Source organism: Cetorhinus maximus, chromosome 6 (assembly GCF_964194155.1).
Source record: "Cetorhinus maximus chromosome 6, sCetMax3.hap1.1, whole genome shotgun sequence".
NCBI classification, from domain to species: domain Eukaryota; kingdom Metazoa; phylum Chordata; class Chondrichthyes; order Lamniformes; family Cetorhinidae; genus Cetorhinus; species Cetorhinus maximus.
Window position 1 is genome coordinate 91,693,686 of NC_135884.1, and position 15,128 is coordinate 91,708,813.

Sequence of the window (15,128 nt, forward strand, 5' to 3'; positions counted from 1 at the left end):
AATCAGTGAAAGCCAAGGAAGTGTAGATGAACTGGCTCCCCCAATCAGAATTAGCACAAAAGAGAGAGAGGCTGAAACTCATTATACTGGAAGAGATGCTAATAAGCACTTTGTCGCTCTCCTAAGGAGGAACAGTGGAATTATGGCCAAAAGCACAAGAATTGATTGTTAAGCTGCAATTAACCATTAATGCAACATACCACATGACCCAAGCCTCTGGCCTTTTTGGACAGGCTTAAAATTTCTTCTTTAGCCTCACAAGTAGTCTGCAGTCTAACATCCAACTGGTGAGCCACCAAGAAGCAGCCCTCCAGGCAGAACAACAGCCTGCTCCTTGAGCCTGTCTCTGCTGGAAGATTTCCTACCATCGCCTGCAGAACTGACCCAGTCTCTGTGTATCTACTTCATCTTGTGGTATCAGCACCAACTGTAAAGTGAATTTTACAACTCTGGTCTTCAGCCAGCTGAACTCAAACCCTTACATGAAAGAATTCTTCATTGGACTCTGACTCTGGACTCTCAAAATCACATGAACTAATATTCATTTCTGTGGTTCTTGTACTATCCATAGTTATAAAACTCCTTTTTATATCCCCCCTTTACTGTGTGTGTTTGTATGTGTGTATAGTAGAGTGGGAAGTTGCGAACACTTCTCCCCTGGGTTTTGAATGTGAAATAAACTAACCTTCTGAGTTAATCATGATGTGAGTTTGCTGTGGGTTATTAGTAAATTGGATCACACAAACCGAGGGCTTGGCAAAGCACACCACCACATACTTATAAAATAATTCAAACACCTTACCTTCTGCTTACGGACAGGTGGTGAGAGGAAGTAAGTACCATTTGCCTGTCTCTCTCTCCTGACCATAATACATGGCTTACTGGAAATATAAACATTCCTGTACAATGGAGCTGGAATCAGCTCACTATGACCATGTTTGGGTAACTGTTCACTTTGTGAGAGGAGACCATGTGATGAGCAAACTAACTCTCTTTGTGTTTTAAGAAACCACTTTTCTCCATGATGGTCAGAAGAAGAATAGTGTGATGAGAGTATAATAATTTTCATAATATTTTTCTGGTTTAATGTGAAGTAGGTTTATGAGTGTGATTATAGTTGGGTCTGTCTGTGTGATTTAATTACATTTGGAGTCAAGTAGACTGCAAGCTTGAAATCATCAAAAGAAGCTAGGTATAGGAATGTGCTTGACATGCTAAAGAGTAAACATGGATGCTGGCTTAATATGTAAGGTGTGAAGGGAATTTGCATTTTTAGATAAATGAAGCGATTGTTGGATTTCAAAGGGATGTTAGTCTGTTTACAACTAGGCAGATAAGCAAGGCTAAGGAGTGTGTTTATGTTTCCCGAACGTTACTGACAATATTGGCAACATGAAAGTTTTTATATTATGAGGACGATAAGGTTTCAAAGACATATGGAAAAATAGAGTTTACATATTAAAAATAGAGAAACATATAAACGAGAATGAAAGGCTATGGGGAGACGGCCATGTAAGATCTAACAGGAGTGTGTGAAACAACCTTCAAGAAGCCTCCAGCAATTTGTGCATAAGTCTGCTATGTAAAGTAACTTAAGTTACAGAAAAACTATTTGGAATTCTACTATTTTAACTTACTGGGTTTGTTTTAAATCTAAAATCTATTTTGGACAATTGCCTTAAAAGGGTGTGTAACTGGGAGTTAGGTCAGTTAGGAATTGTAGGATTTGTTATAGTAGTAAGTAATTGTAGTCTTTTGCATGTGCTTGAAATCTTTCATTTTGTTAATAAATAATTTAATTTTTAAAATTGCTAAAGGTCTTGGTGGACTCATTACTTCTGAATTCAGTGCACACATCTCATAATAAATGCAAATTGCAAAACCATTGTGATAGCACAACTAAGTTTCCCTTGTGGATCTGCCTGGCACACAACATCGGAGTAAGACCAAAAAGACACTGAGTGGGCATTCTCTCTGTCCAGCTATCCTGCAAGCTTGTGCCCTGTCTATTGTTTGACCAGCCACATGCCACAGCCAACATCTTAAAAATCAAGCCAACTGACTCCAGAAGAAAAGATAGAAATCACCTAGCAACATTTGTTTTGACACAGAATCTGGAAAGACCATCAAGATCAGTCTGAAACCATCCAACCATCAATCTACAGGGTCCGTATATGCTTGCCTTTTTTTTGGACTCTAACCAATTTACCCTACCCTCCCACTTTGCAACTTAGTTGTGTGTGTTAGAATTGGAACATTTTTGTTTTTTTCAAATTAGGTGTTAAGTACAATAAATGCTATCCTCTTCTCTTTTTAAAAACTTACAAGAAAACCTATGTGTGTTTCTTTTATAGTTACAGCACTTAAAACAGTTAAACACTCACTGAATTGGCCAGTAAATTCTTTACAAAAATACCTGACCATGACATCCAATAAAATCAGCACTCACTCTTTCAAACTCCAATGAGTACAGGCCCAACCTTCTTAACTTCCCTCCATAAGACAACCCCTTCAGCCCAGGAATCAACCTAGTGAACCCTCTCTGAACTGCCTCCAATGCAACTACTGTATATCCCATCTTAAATAAGGAGACCAAAACTGTACATAGTACTCTAGATGCAGTCTCACCAATACACTGTATAGTTGGAACAAGACTTCCCTGCTTTTATACGCCATCCCCTTTGCAATAAAGGATAATATTCCATTTGCCTTCCTAATTACTTGCTGTCCCTGCATGCTAACTTTTTGTCATTCATGTGTAAGGACACTTAGATCCCTCTGCAATACAGCATTCAGCAGTCAATATCCATTTAAATAACATTCTGCTTTTCTGTTGCTCCTGACAAAGTGGACAACCTCATATTTTTCCACCCTGCACCCTCCAACCCGATCATATGCCCCCTCGTTTCCAAACTCGTCCACAAGGTGGGGGACAGCATTAAATTTTGTCGATAGCCTAGAATCTCAAAAGCACTGGAGACTTTGTCCGAGTCATGACACTGTCATCAGGTTTCCATTTACAACTAGACGTTCTTTTATATTTAATGCTTTCACATGTGGTTTCCATAATGAGAGAGTGACATCTCTATCTTGGTCTCCTGTGGTTACATTGTAAAATCTAGCGTTGTGTCCCAGCAATAGAATCATGGGTCCATGAAGATCTGAATCTAATAATCAGCTCACTTGATAAGAGGATCAGTAAAATGTTAATTTAGGGAGTCAATGCACAGAATTCATTCTCTGATGACCAAAATTGCGGAACTGACAAACATAAAAGCAAGGAACTTGATTTCCTGCCTTATGGAAATTTTAATGAGCTTTAATTTGGATTGGAAGCAGGAAAAATATTAATGAGGAGAGAAGTTCATGGATATTTGAGCTCTACACTTTGGATAAGCTTTTATAAGGACAGGTAAACTGTGGTACTGAGTGTAGCTTCATATGAGTTCTTTGAGATTAAATAAGCCACGAAGGAGCTTTACAAACCTACTGTCGATCTATATTTTATGATGGAGTCCGCGATGGTAGAGTGGGTAGCAGTGTGTCACAATGGATGCCGACATGCAGAGGTGGAGTGAGAGCATTTTATTCATTGTCAGCATTGGCGGTTTTGTCTGCGGGGGGGGCAGCTCTGGATGGAGAGCCAGGGATTCAAATATTTTGAGATGTGGGTACAGTTGAGAGCGGGCATTAACCCAGCCTGTTGGCCCAGCCTCTGAGAGGGTGCAAAACAGGTCCATTTGACCTGGGCTTGCACCAGAAATGGGCCCCACGTGACCAAAGTTTTGGCAGAGAAGAAGAAGGAAAGTATGGCGAGGCTGAAAAAGAAGAACACAGAGGCTGGATTTGGAGCGGACAAAGGACAAATAGAAGGTTGCTGCTGCTGTTTCTGTTACTTAAAGTAACTGACTCACCATAACTGGCCATACATTACACAGGGTTGGCACTGAGTATTCGGATGAAGATAATGCTGGTGGATCCATGCCATCAAGACCATTGTGAGTCAGGCTGAGGAAGTTCTGGAGAAACGTACCATTTTGGTGAAAGCTATGCCTATGGAACTTGAGTTGACAGGAAGTGCTATCAGATGAGAATTGGTGGCAAAATCCTTGAAGAAAAGGAGCTGGAATTCTACCTGAGGAAGTTCACAAGTTTGAAGGACTTTGTAGCTGGAATTGGTGATATATGGGCTGAGTTCACTGCTGAGTAAATCTGAGATCTATCTTTGTTGCATATGCTATTTAATCCATAATTTATAATGATCATGATTTGCCTGTTAACTCACATTTAATTTATGTTGATTTTGGTTTTGTTAAAGTAAAAATTGTAAATGAAACAAAAAGTGCTGGAACAACTCAGCAGGTCTGACAGCATCTGTGGAAAGACAGAGTTAACGTTTTGAGTCCACATGACTCTTCTTAATAACTAAAGAGAAGTAAAATATGGTGAAATATATACTGTTTAGGGGGGATCTGGGACAGGTGAAGCTGGATAGAAGGCCAGTGGTAGGTGGAGGCAAAGGAGAGATTGCAAAAGATGTCATAAACAAAAGGTTGAAGGGGTGTTGATGGTGGCTAAAGGAAGTGCTAATGGTGACATTAAGAGTAGAAAGCAGAATGAGCCAGTGACAGATGGCCCTAGTGGGTTGGGGTTGGGGAGATGGGACGGTGTGGGGGAAAAAAGATAAGGTCCGCTAAAGACTGATCAGAGAAGCCGGGACAAATATTATCATTGGGCTGATTGACAGGATGATTTCAAATCTGATTGGGTCCTGAGAACTGATTGGCATGTGAGCTCTGACGCCCATTGGTTCCTGGTGGAGGAGGCGGGCGACAGCCAGCGGCCCTCGAAGTGGCGCGGATTTTCGTTTGAAGGTGTGCGTGACGGAGATGGGGTGAGTGCGCGACCTCAGGCCCAGGTTCGGGCCCGTTTAGGGTAGTCTCCCTATTACATGAAGTGTAATGAGCGCGCCCCTGCGGATCCCAGGCTCGAGTTAGAGCCGATTGGGTGCCGGACTCGAGCCTCCCGGTGAGGCCCTGGCCCAGCGCGATCACCGGTTTGGATTTCGTGGCAGGGGACGGCCCAGCCGGAGCCTTAACAGGCTGAGGGAAGAGTAACAGCTTCCCAGTGCGGAGGCTACAGTCGCCACCCAAAAATTTCATCACATCTCTCCCCCCCCCCCCCCCCATCTTTCTTCTGCTCTTTCACTCTCTTCTTTCATCCCTCTTTCTCTGACTCCCCCCACTGCTGCCTTTGCTTCTCCTCAGAACCTTAATAGATCATTGTTTATTGGTTTGCTTCATATTCCCTCCTCTTTCACCTTCCTGAAGTCCTGAATTATGGTTTTCTTATTTATGATGATAAAAGGGATGTTATGTGTTTTAAAGAGAGCAGTTCCTTCCACTGGCTGACCTCTGCTCTCTGTCCTAGGAATGGCTCAAGAAGTAATTGATGTGGATATGCAGCCAGAGGAGGAAGCTATTTCGACACAGCTGAGTCTCCATGAACCAGTTTCGAGGCCGACAGGAGCTAGTTCAGGTACTGCACACATTAGCGAAGAGTCAGGGGGCCTGCCTGTAACCGAGGCCCCTCCAGCTGCTCACAGTGGTGGACTGGAAGCAGCATTGCTAACTGAGGAACTTCAAAGACTGCAAGGAGCACTGAGAACTGTGGCGCAGCACTTTTCACTTGGGCAGAGACCTGGACACCAGCGTAGGCAGATGAGGAGGAATGGCCGCCGTCAGCCGGGTGCAAGTGCTTCCCAGAGATCTGCACCATCCAGGTAACCTCTGAAATTGTATTGGCAGTGACAATTTGACGTTTCACGTCATAGCATCTAGATTTCCTAGTGCTAAGGAGCACGAGGTTCATGTCAATTGCCTTTACTTCAGTGACCCTTTAACTTGGTCAATACGCTGATGCTCTGGTTTTCTCGATCCGCCTTTCCACTTGGTAGCAATGCAGACTTGATCCATAATCCAGGTGAATGGCCAACTGCACTGTAAATACTTCTGGTTCTTGGATTTTGGAATCCTAATAAATTTGCCTCAAGTTTCATGTATTTTCATTTGACGAGATCTGGGGGCCACCTTGTATTTTTTTTTATGCTGCTCAGAAACGTCATCGCTCTGCCCTGTCACAGCTTAAACCCAGCAACATCTGGTACCAACATTTGAGGCAAGGGATACTAAAGGAGGAATTCGTCACTCTGAATAACATACTCTTAATGCTTGAGTTCACTGTGATTCTTTTGTCCCAGGATGGGTTGTGTTTAGATTGGAAACTATCTATGTTCAGCCAGCAGGCTAAATAGGGAATCAAGTAATGCATCTCTGAACTGCTGCTTGTCACCCTCTGTGTATATCAGCTGTAGCATTAGAAACCTGCAAACTAAAATCCTATTTCCATCCTCACGGAAGTTCCAAATGTATTGGGCCATTGCAGCAGTATAGGATCTGTCAGCAGTGGTGGAATGAAGGTGGGAAATTTCACAAGTCAGGAATGCAAGGCTGAGGAAAGTTGTAGAGATCTTTTTTTGAAAAATATACTTTATTCATAAAATATCTGAAAGAGCATTACAAAACATTTCTAAATCCCCATCACAAAAAGTGCAATCAGTTTCAACTTTTACACATGGATCACGAGGTGCTTCAATACAATCAATGAATATTACAATCGTTTCAATATGGTCATTACAGTCAGACAACTCCAATACCATTGCACTATCAACATACATCATGTTGCACTCTGAGGTGCTTCAATACAACTATAATACAATTATTATTCAATGCTTGTGTTGGGCCAAGGCTGTGAAGGGATTAGAAAATGAAAATGCCCTGTGCATTGCGGGAACAGGGTATCAGTGTAGCACAATGAAGATATGATGACAGGCATTCTGAGGTTTGAACAAGTTGAAGTTTGTGGAGAATGAGAGGCTGACAAGGAAGACTTTGAAGAGAAATTGAGTCTTGAGGTAATATCAGTTTGTAGAAAGAGTTTTGGGGTAGTAGGACTAAGAGTGGTGATTTTGCTGTGTGGGTGCTTTGCAGGTGTATAGATTGTGGAGTTGAAATACACCTTGCAGTGAAACAGGGAACCAGGGCTGTCCTTGGTCTGATTAGACTGAACAAATGATGAGAACTGAGTTTAGGGTGGTGGCTAGAAATTGCTTTTGGTACTATTTGCTAGTGTCAATTTGGGGGAAATTGTGGTCATTCCAGCAGGGGTTGGTAGCATAGTGGGAATGTTACTGGAATAGTGATTCAGGTAGCCTCATGTTTTAGAGATGTATGTTCAAATCCTGCTGTGACAACTGGGTGAATTTAAATTCAATCAACAAATAAATCTGGAATTAAAAGCTAGTCTTGTTAATGATTATTATGAAACGACAGGATTGTTGTAGAAGTCTGCCTGGTTCACTAATGTCCTTCAGGGGAGGAAATCTGCTTTCCTGACCTGGTCTGGTGTACATGTGATTCAAGATCCACAGCAATGTCGTTGACTCTTTGCTGCCTACTGAAATGGCCTCGCAAGCCTCAGGTGTATCACACTGCTTCTGAAAAGTTGAAGAATAATAAAACAGGACCGACCACTGGGGCAGTGGTTTACAATCTGGAGGGAGAGGTCCTGGAAGTCCTCAATGTGGACTCTGGACCCCATGAAGTCTCATGGCATCAAAAAGGCACCTGCTTATTACCATCAACTGCTCTCCCTCAGCTGATGATTCATCCCCTTGATTTTGAACGCCACTTGGAAGAAGCACTGAGGGTAGCAAGAGCACCAAATGTAGTTTGGGTGGGGTGACTTCAATGTCCATCACCGAGGATGGCTCGGCAGCACCGCTACTAACTGAGCTGGCAGAATCTTGCAGGACATATCTGCCATTCTAGTTGAGAGCCAAGAGAGGGAAATACCTACTTGACTTTGTCCTCGCCAATCTACCTGTCACAGCTACAACACTAGCATCTACCTAACAATGTGACAAGTTACCCTGATATATCCTGTCCACAAAAAGCAGGACAATCCAATCTGGCCAATTACCACCCTATTAGTTCACTCTCAGTTATTAATGGTGGAAGGTGCCGTCGACAGCGCTGTCAAGCGGCAGTTACTCAGCAACAACCTGCTCACCAATGATCAGTTTGGGTTCCATAAGGGCCAGTTAGCTCCAGACCTCATTATGGCCTTGGCCCGAACGTGGACTAAAGAGCTGAACTTGTGAGGTGAGAATGAGTACCTTTACATCAAGGCACTATTTGACTGACAGAGGCACCAACGAAACCTAGAAAAATTGAAGTCAGTGGGAATCAGGGTAGGGGGAAACTTTTCACTGGTTAGAGTCATACTCAGCACAAAGGATAATGGTTGTGGTTGTTGGAGGCCAAAATTCTCAACCCCAGGACATCACTGCAGGAGTTTCTCACGGTTGTCTCCTAGGCCCACTCAGCTTCAGCTACTTCATTTATGACCTTTCCCGCAACATAAGGTCAGAAGTGGGGATGTTCGATCATGAGTGCACAGTGTTCAGTACCATTTGCAACTCCTCAGATTCTGTGGCAGTCCGTGCACATTGAGGCTTGGGCTGCTAGGTGCTAAATAACGTTCGTACCACATAAGTGTCAGGCAATGACCATCTCCAACAAGAGAGAATGTAACCATCTCCCCCCCCTTGACATTCAATGTTATTATCATTGCTGAATCTCCCATCATCAACATCGGGTGGGTGGGGTGGGGGCAAGAGCAGGTCAGAGGTGGCAAATTGTGGTGAGTAATTCACCACCTAACTGCAAAGCCTGTCCACTATCTACAAGGCACAAGTCAGGAGTGTGACACTCTCCACTTGACTCGAATGAATGTAACTCTTATCATTCAAGAAGCTCGAACCATCCAAGCCCACTTGACACCTCATCCACCACCTTAAACGTTCACCCCCTCCAACTCCCGAAACACTGTGACACCAGTGTGTACCATCTACAAGATGCAATACAGAACTTGCAAAGGCTCCTTCGACAGTACCTTCCAAGTTTGCAATCTGTACTAGCTGGAAGAATAAGGGCAGCAGCTGCATGGGAACACCACCACCTGCAAGTTCCCTTGCAATTGACAGATCATCTTGATTTGGAGCTTTTTCGACGTTCCTTCACTGTTGATCAAAATTCTGGAACTCCCTCTCTACAGCACTGTGAATGTACCTACACCACATGGACTGCAGTGGTTCAAGAAGCTGGTTCACCACCAACTTCTCGAGGGCAAATAGGGATGGGCACTAAATGCTGGCCTAGCCAACAATGCTGTCATCCCAAGAAGGGGGAAAAAAGAATACAAGTGTTGCTGGAAAGGCCAACGTTTATTGTGACACGCTTTTTAAAAATTAATTCTTGGGACGTGAATGTTGCTGGTAAGGTCAGTATTTATTGCCTATCCTCAATTGCCCTTGAAGGTGGTGATGAGCTGCTGCAGGTCATGTAGTGTAGGTAGACTCGGTGCTTTTTTTATAACAATTTGATACATCTGGGTGGCTTGCTAGGACATTTCAGAGGGCATTTAAGAGTGAGCCACATTGTGGATCTGGAGACATCTGTAGACCAGACTGGGTAAGGATGGCAGATTTACTCCCCTGAAGAACATTAGTGAACAAGTTGAGGTTTTTATGACAATTCAGTAGTTTCATGATTCTTATTGAGACTAGCATTTTATTCCTGATTTTAATTAAGTGAATTTTGATTATTTATTAATTCATTTAATTCTCCCAGCTGCTTTGTTGGGATTGAACTCATGTCTCTAGACCATTCACCCAGGCACCTAGATTACTAGTCTAGTAAAGTTACCATTATGCTACCTCTCCCATGAATGAATTTTTGAAAAAAAAGCAACAGCAGTGGGACCCTGCTGTTTGGGCAGGTTAGAAACAACTGGTGCATGGTGGAAGAGCATTGATGATGCGTGAGAGTGTGCTGCATGTCAGTGCTGTGTGATTCTGCGTATAGAGCAAATGGCTTTTTAAGATCCCAACTGGCAGCTAAGCCTTTTCCGTTGTGGGAAGGATCAAAAAATGAAGCTGCACTGGTTTAATAAGAGTTAGATTTAGGCCCCCACATGCATAGACAGTGCCACCAACTCTCTAAGCAGGAGTGCAATTCACTGACACTTGGTGTTCTCTTCCAGCAGCACAGCTGTGCTTTAGTCAGCTTCTGACTAGGGAATCAACAATATTGTATGCTCCAACTGAAGGAGGAGCACTTTTGGGAGCAGAAGCTGCAGGTTAGACAGATGTGCTTTGACTGAAAGGGCTGGTAACACTTTTATCCCTGCTGTCATCTGGTGAACATTGAATGTAATTTACATGCAGCCCTCCTAATTCCAGGTCTGGATCTCTGGGCAACTACTTCCGGGTTAATAGGCAGCAGCACGCGGAATCAGTCAGGTTATCAGCTGAATTTGGAGAAGATGAGATGAGCAGTGAAGATTCCAGCACTGATCTGAGCACTGACATCAGTGAGTCTGAGGAGAGTGGCAGCACCACAGAGATAGAAGATGAGTATGAGGGCAATGAGTCTGCAGCAGCTTCATCAGGTGAGTAAGAGAGCTTTACTGAAATGTCATTGAGACTTGTTAATTTCATTTCCTTATTGAAGCAGGATAAAGCCAAATGGATGAATTCTACTTATCTTTGTGGGGGTTTCAAATCCCTCTAACTTTCTTCCGTGTTTCTGTTCTCTGATATGCTGGTTCCTGCTTTGAGTCCAAGATCAGGAAATGGCAGAGTTGGCTGTGTAGAACTTTTACTTCTGATACCCAACAGCTTGAGGATATCTGGGTCAAAGAGGTGAGAATCAGGTGCTGCGGTTGGACTGAGTGTTTCCGTAACATGCCACCTTGCAAGTGTAGCAACAGGCTTACTGACATGCCTGCTACATTGGGTATTATTGCTTCCCAACTGAGAATGAATGGGTATTAAATTTACATTTTAAAGTGTCATTCGCTTTACTGGAAGTGCTTGGTGGGTGACTTGTCGCAATATAAGAATGTGAAAAAAAGTTCAAACGCACTAAAAGGCCATTTGATTGATCAAAACCAAATGCACCTAACCTAGCACCAACCGCAGTTTGATTGCTCCAGAGCCATGCTTTCAACATCTAATTTAGTGGATTGTTTCATACTTTTGGCATCTTTTAAATGAAGATTATTAAAGTTATCTGTCAAATTTGTTTTTCAGTATTTATGCCCTTTAGCCACCTTTTTAGACTATCTTTTGCCATATCTATCTCGTAGCTGGCTTCTATTAGGGATGATGCTAGTCTCTGAGCTCATTTCAATGTCTGCATATATCTTTTGAAATATTATAATACAGTATTCCCAAGTGTTCTTTTTATTTATTTCCTGGGAGGTGGGTGCCGATGGCAAGGTCAGCATTTGTTTCCCATCCCTAATAGCCCTAGAACTGAGTGGCTTGCCAAGGCCATTTCAGAGGGCAGTTACCAGTCAACCACATTGCTGTGGGTCTGGAATCGCATGTGGGCCAGACCAGTTAAGGATGTCAGATTTCTTTCCCTAAAGGACATTAGTGAGCCAGATGGTTTTTTTTAATGACAATTGACAATGGTTTCATGTTCACCATTACTGAGACGAGTGAGATTTGACAACTCCATTGGAGCCTCTGTAGACTTGTATTCCACATTGTTTTTTTGGCCTTTACATTGAAAGTGGTGAATCGACAAAGAGCTGGGAGTAACAGTTATTCTACCTCTCTTTGCTAATCCTGTCCCCTTCATGTCTGTGTTCCTTCTATTCCTTCCAATTTACCTACATTAAGAGAAAAAATAATTTGTCTATGAACTGCGTTAGGACAGCCTGAGGATGTTAAAGGTACTGTTATACATAAAATTTAGTGCCTTTTGCAAGCTGATGCTTTACATTTTTGCTGTTAAATTTTATTTGCTATTTATCCATTTGTAACTGATTTGAATTCTTGAAATAATAAACTGCATCCTCTAAAACCTGGAGAGAAGTAGAGTTGGTAAATGTAACAAACTTTCTGTATCTTGGCCATTGATGTAGCTAAGAAACACTTGTCCATGTAGGGCTTCACTCAGCTCCACCTATCAGTCTGAAAGTCCTCACCTCCAGTGTCTTGTTCTGTACATGTTCCCTTCACTTCAGAAGATGACTCATCAGCTTCAAATGTATTTACCCTTCATGAGTGCTGGTGTCATTTTGCCTTATATTGCTTTCACTTGATCCATTTTCATGTATAACCGATAGGAGACATATACTTTTTAAAGGTGAGCAAAACTCTGAAACATCATTGTTTGAAAATGTAAGTTCAGTTGTACTGGATGTTTTTTTTAAACTTTGTTTAACCTAAGTCTATTTAGAGGATTGCTTTTGAATTTGAACTTGCATCATTAAATCATTTAATGACTATGCAGCCATCAGACTGTCGTAAAGACCCAAATGGTTCACAAATGCCCTTTGGGGAAGACAACCTGGAGTCCTTACCCAATCTGATTTATATGTGACTCCAGCCCCATATCAACTTGGTTGATTCTTAATATCCTTTTGAAGTGGCTGAACAAATCACTTAGCTATATTGGAGCAAATAGGGTAGGCAATAAATGCCGGCCTTGATGTGATATATCCTGACAATGAATTTTTATAAAATTTTTATGTTAAAACCTTGGCAGGTGGTAATTTTTTTTGTTTTATTGAAGTGAATTCTGAGTTATGCCACACTCAGTTCAGTTTTCACAAAAACAAGTGGAGTTTATTTGGATGTTTAACAGCAAAGATGCTGAAGTGCTTTTGCAGTATGTTTTAGTGGTGAGGGATTAATGAGTGCTGGCAAGTGTTTATTTTTGTGCCCATTCGTGGCCTGAACTGTTGACACTACCACTTCCTTGTACACACAAAAGTTTGTCATAAGTATCTGTCTGCCCTATGCTTTTGCAGCTCCTGCTAGTGCCCCCATTCTGGTCAACCCCTCGCCAGCTCAAGGTATCGAGGCTGGAGATTCACGGTCTGCACGGCAAGAGCAGGTAGGGCAATTCAAAAATTATAAATGTCTTATCTCATGAACAACTTCAAATCTCCACTGAGCATGCTAACTCAATTAGATCTGGTTGGAAAGTTTGCCTTATCCTAGATTGTGAGGGTTCCGTGGCAATTAACTGGGAATAACTAATAGGAAATGAGCATTCTTGAGGTCTAAAAAGGGAGAGATTGACAGATACTTCTGTTCAGTAAAGGTATGAAGAAATATGGAACCAAGGTGGGCAAATTAAGTTAAGATTTAATTCAACCACGATAGGGCTGCTTGTGTTGTATGAGATTTGGTTCTGATGTTATGTGCTCTCGCTTGTTGACATATTGATGATGATATGTTATTTACAAGTATGTGTAAAATATATGGTGGCTTAATAATATAGCACATTGTTACATAGGTTACTAGAATGTCAATGTTCCTTCTAAGCTGTGTAGTTGTACAGCAACCCGAATGTGGCTGCACACTTAAAGAAATTTCCCACGCATGCAAAGAAAATAGAGGGAACATTGGTCATGAGATGCTAAGACATGGACTTGTGTTCTCAATTTTACCACCAATATTTAGCAGATTGAGAAAAATAAATGTTAAGTTGAATGGGCAGCTCTTTAAGGAGTGGCTTGTGAGGTCTGCATATTCTTTGAGAGTGCGCAAGTGAGCTGAAAGGAGGAGTGGGGAGATAGAGATAAGTTAATTTTAGGGTGGGGGCGTACTGCAGTGAAACACAACTCATGGAGCTTGGAACTTGAGCCTTAAGGCGTCAGCTGTGGCTTATTCTTGCCTCTGATGCACAAAGTTATAGTTTCAAGTCCAAATTGAGAGACTTGAGTACAAAATCTAGTTTCAAGGGTAGGTGGACATGTCTCTTGCTGGGCTTTTGTGCTTAACTGCTGTTCAGTTTGGTTTTTGTTGCATTTGGCACCATGCTTCAAAATTATTTGTATTTAATATTGGAGACATTAATAAAGGAAACAGTGGTGGAAAATGCATGGATTACTTTAAGCTTTTGGCTAATCAACTGTTGTCATAGGTTTACGGTTGTAATGAACACTACTGAGAATTAAACATTAGGATAAGGTTACTGCTGTAATGCATCGGTTACCTATGCTTCCTAAAGAAACTAGGAATAGGAGTAGGCCATTCGGCCCTTCGAGCCTGCTCCGCCATTCAATATGATCATGGCTGATCCTCTATCTCAATGCCAAATTCCCGCTTTCTCTCCAGACCCCTTGATGCCCCTAATATCCAAAAATTTATCAATTTCTTTCTTGAATATACTCAGTGACCTGGCCTCCACAGCCTTCTGTAGTTGGGAATTCCACAGGTTGACCACCCTCTGAGTGAAGAAATGTTTCCTTACCTCAGTCCTAAATGGCCTGCCCTGTATCCTGAGACATTGGCCCCTGGTTCTAGACTCCCCAACCAGGGGAATCATCCTCCCTGCATCCAGTCTGTCTAGCCATGTTAGGATTTTATACGTTTCAATCAGACCCCCTCTCATTCTTCTAAACTCTAGTGAATACAGGCCGAGTCAATCCAACCTCTCCACGTATAACAGTCCTGCCCTCCCCGATATCGGCCTAGTGAACCTTTGCTGCAGTCCCTCTATGGCAAGTATATCCTTTCTTAAGTAGGGAGACCAAAACTACATGCAATACTCTAGGTGTGGTCTCACCAAGGCCCTGTCTAACTGCAGTAAGACATCCTGACTTCTGAACTCAAATCCTCTTGCAATGAAGGCCAACATACCATTTTCCTTCCTAATTGCTTGCTGCGCCTGTCTATTTACTTTCATTGACTGGTATACAAGGACACCAGATCCCTTTGTACATCCACATTTCCCAATATATCACCATTTAAATAATACTCTGCCTTTCTGTTCTTCACACCAAAGCGTATAAATTTACATTTATCCATGTTGTACTGCATCTGCCATGTGTTTGCCCACACACACAACTTTCTGACCCCTGTGGTATACCACTAGTCATTGCCTGCCACCCGGAAAAAGACCCATTTATTCCCACTCTGTTTCTGGTCTGTCAACCAATTCTCAATCCCATGTGCTATAATTTTGCCCACTAGCCTCTTA

At 42.3% G+C, this 15,128-nt stretch overlaps 1 protein-coding gene across 3 annotated transcripts in view; it reads left to right on the forward strand.

Annotated features, from left to right (window-relative positions):
• The first annotated feature begins 4,818 nt into the window (after nucleotides 1-4,818).
• The window catches only part of rfwd3 (ring finger and WD repeat domain 3), a 30,844-nt gene continuing 20,534 nt past the window's right edge, over nucleotides 4,819-15,128 (forward strand). The window contains exons 1-4 of one of the 3 annotated variants that reach the window (XM_078544048.1): nucleotides 4,819-4,894; nucleotides 5,431-5,782; nucleotides 10,364-10,572; nucleotides 12,949-13,034. In XM_078544048.1, coding sequence (XP_078400174.1) covers nucleotides 5,433-5,782; nucleotides 10,364-10,572; nucleotides 12,949-13,034 — 645 coding nt within the window. In that variant the 5' untranslated portion in view covers nucleotides 4,819-4,894; nucleotides 5,431-5,432. Of the gene's footprint in view, nucleotides 4,895-4,931; nucleotides 5,029-5,430; nucleotides 5,783-10,363; nucleotides 10,573-12,948; nucleotides 13,035-15,128 lie in introns of those variants that run through there. The other 2 variants (XM_078544049.1, XM_078544050.1) reach the window with 2 other exon arrangements.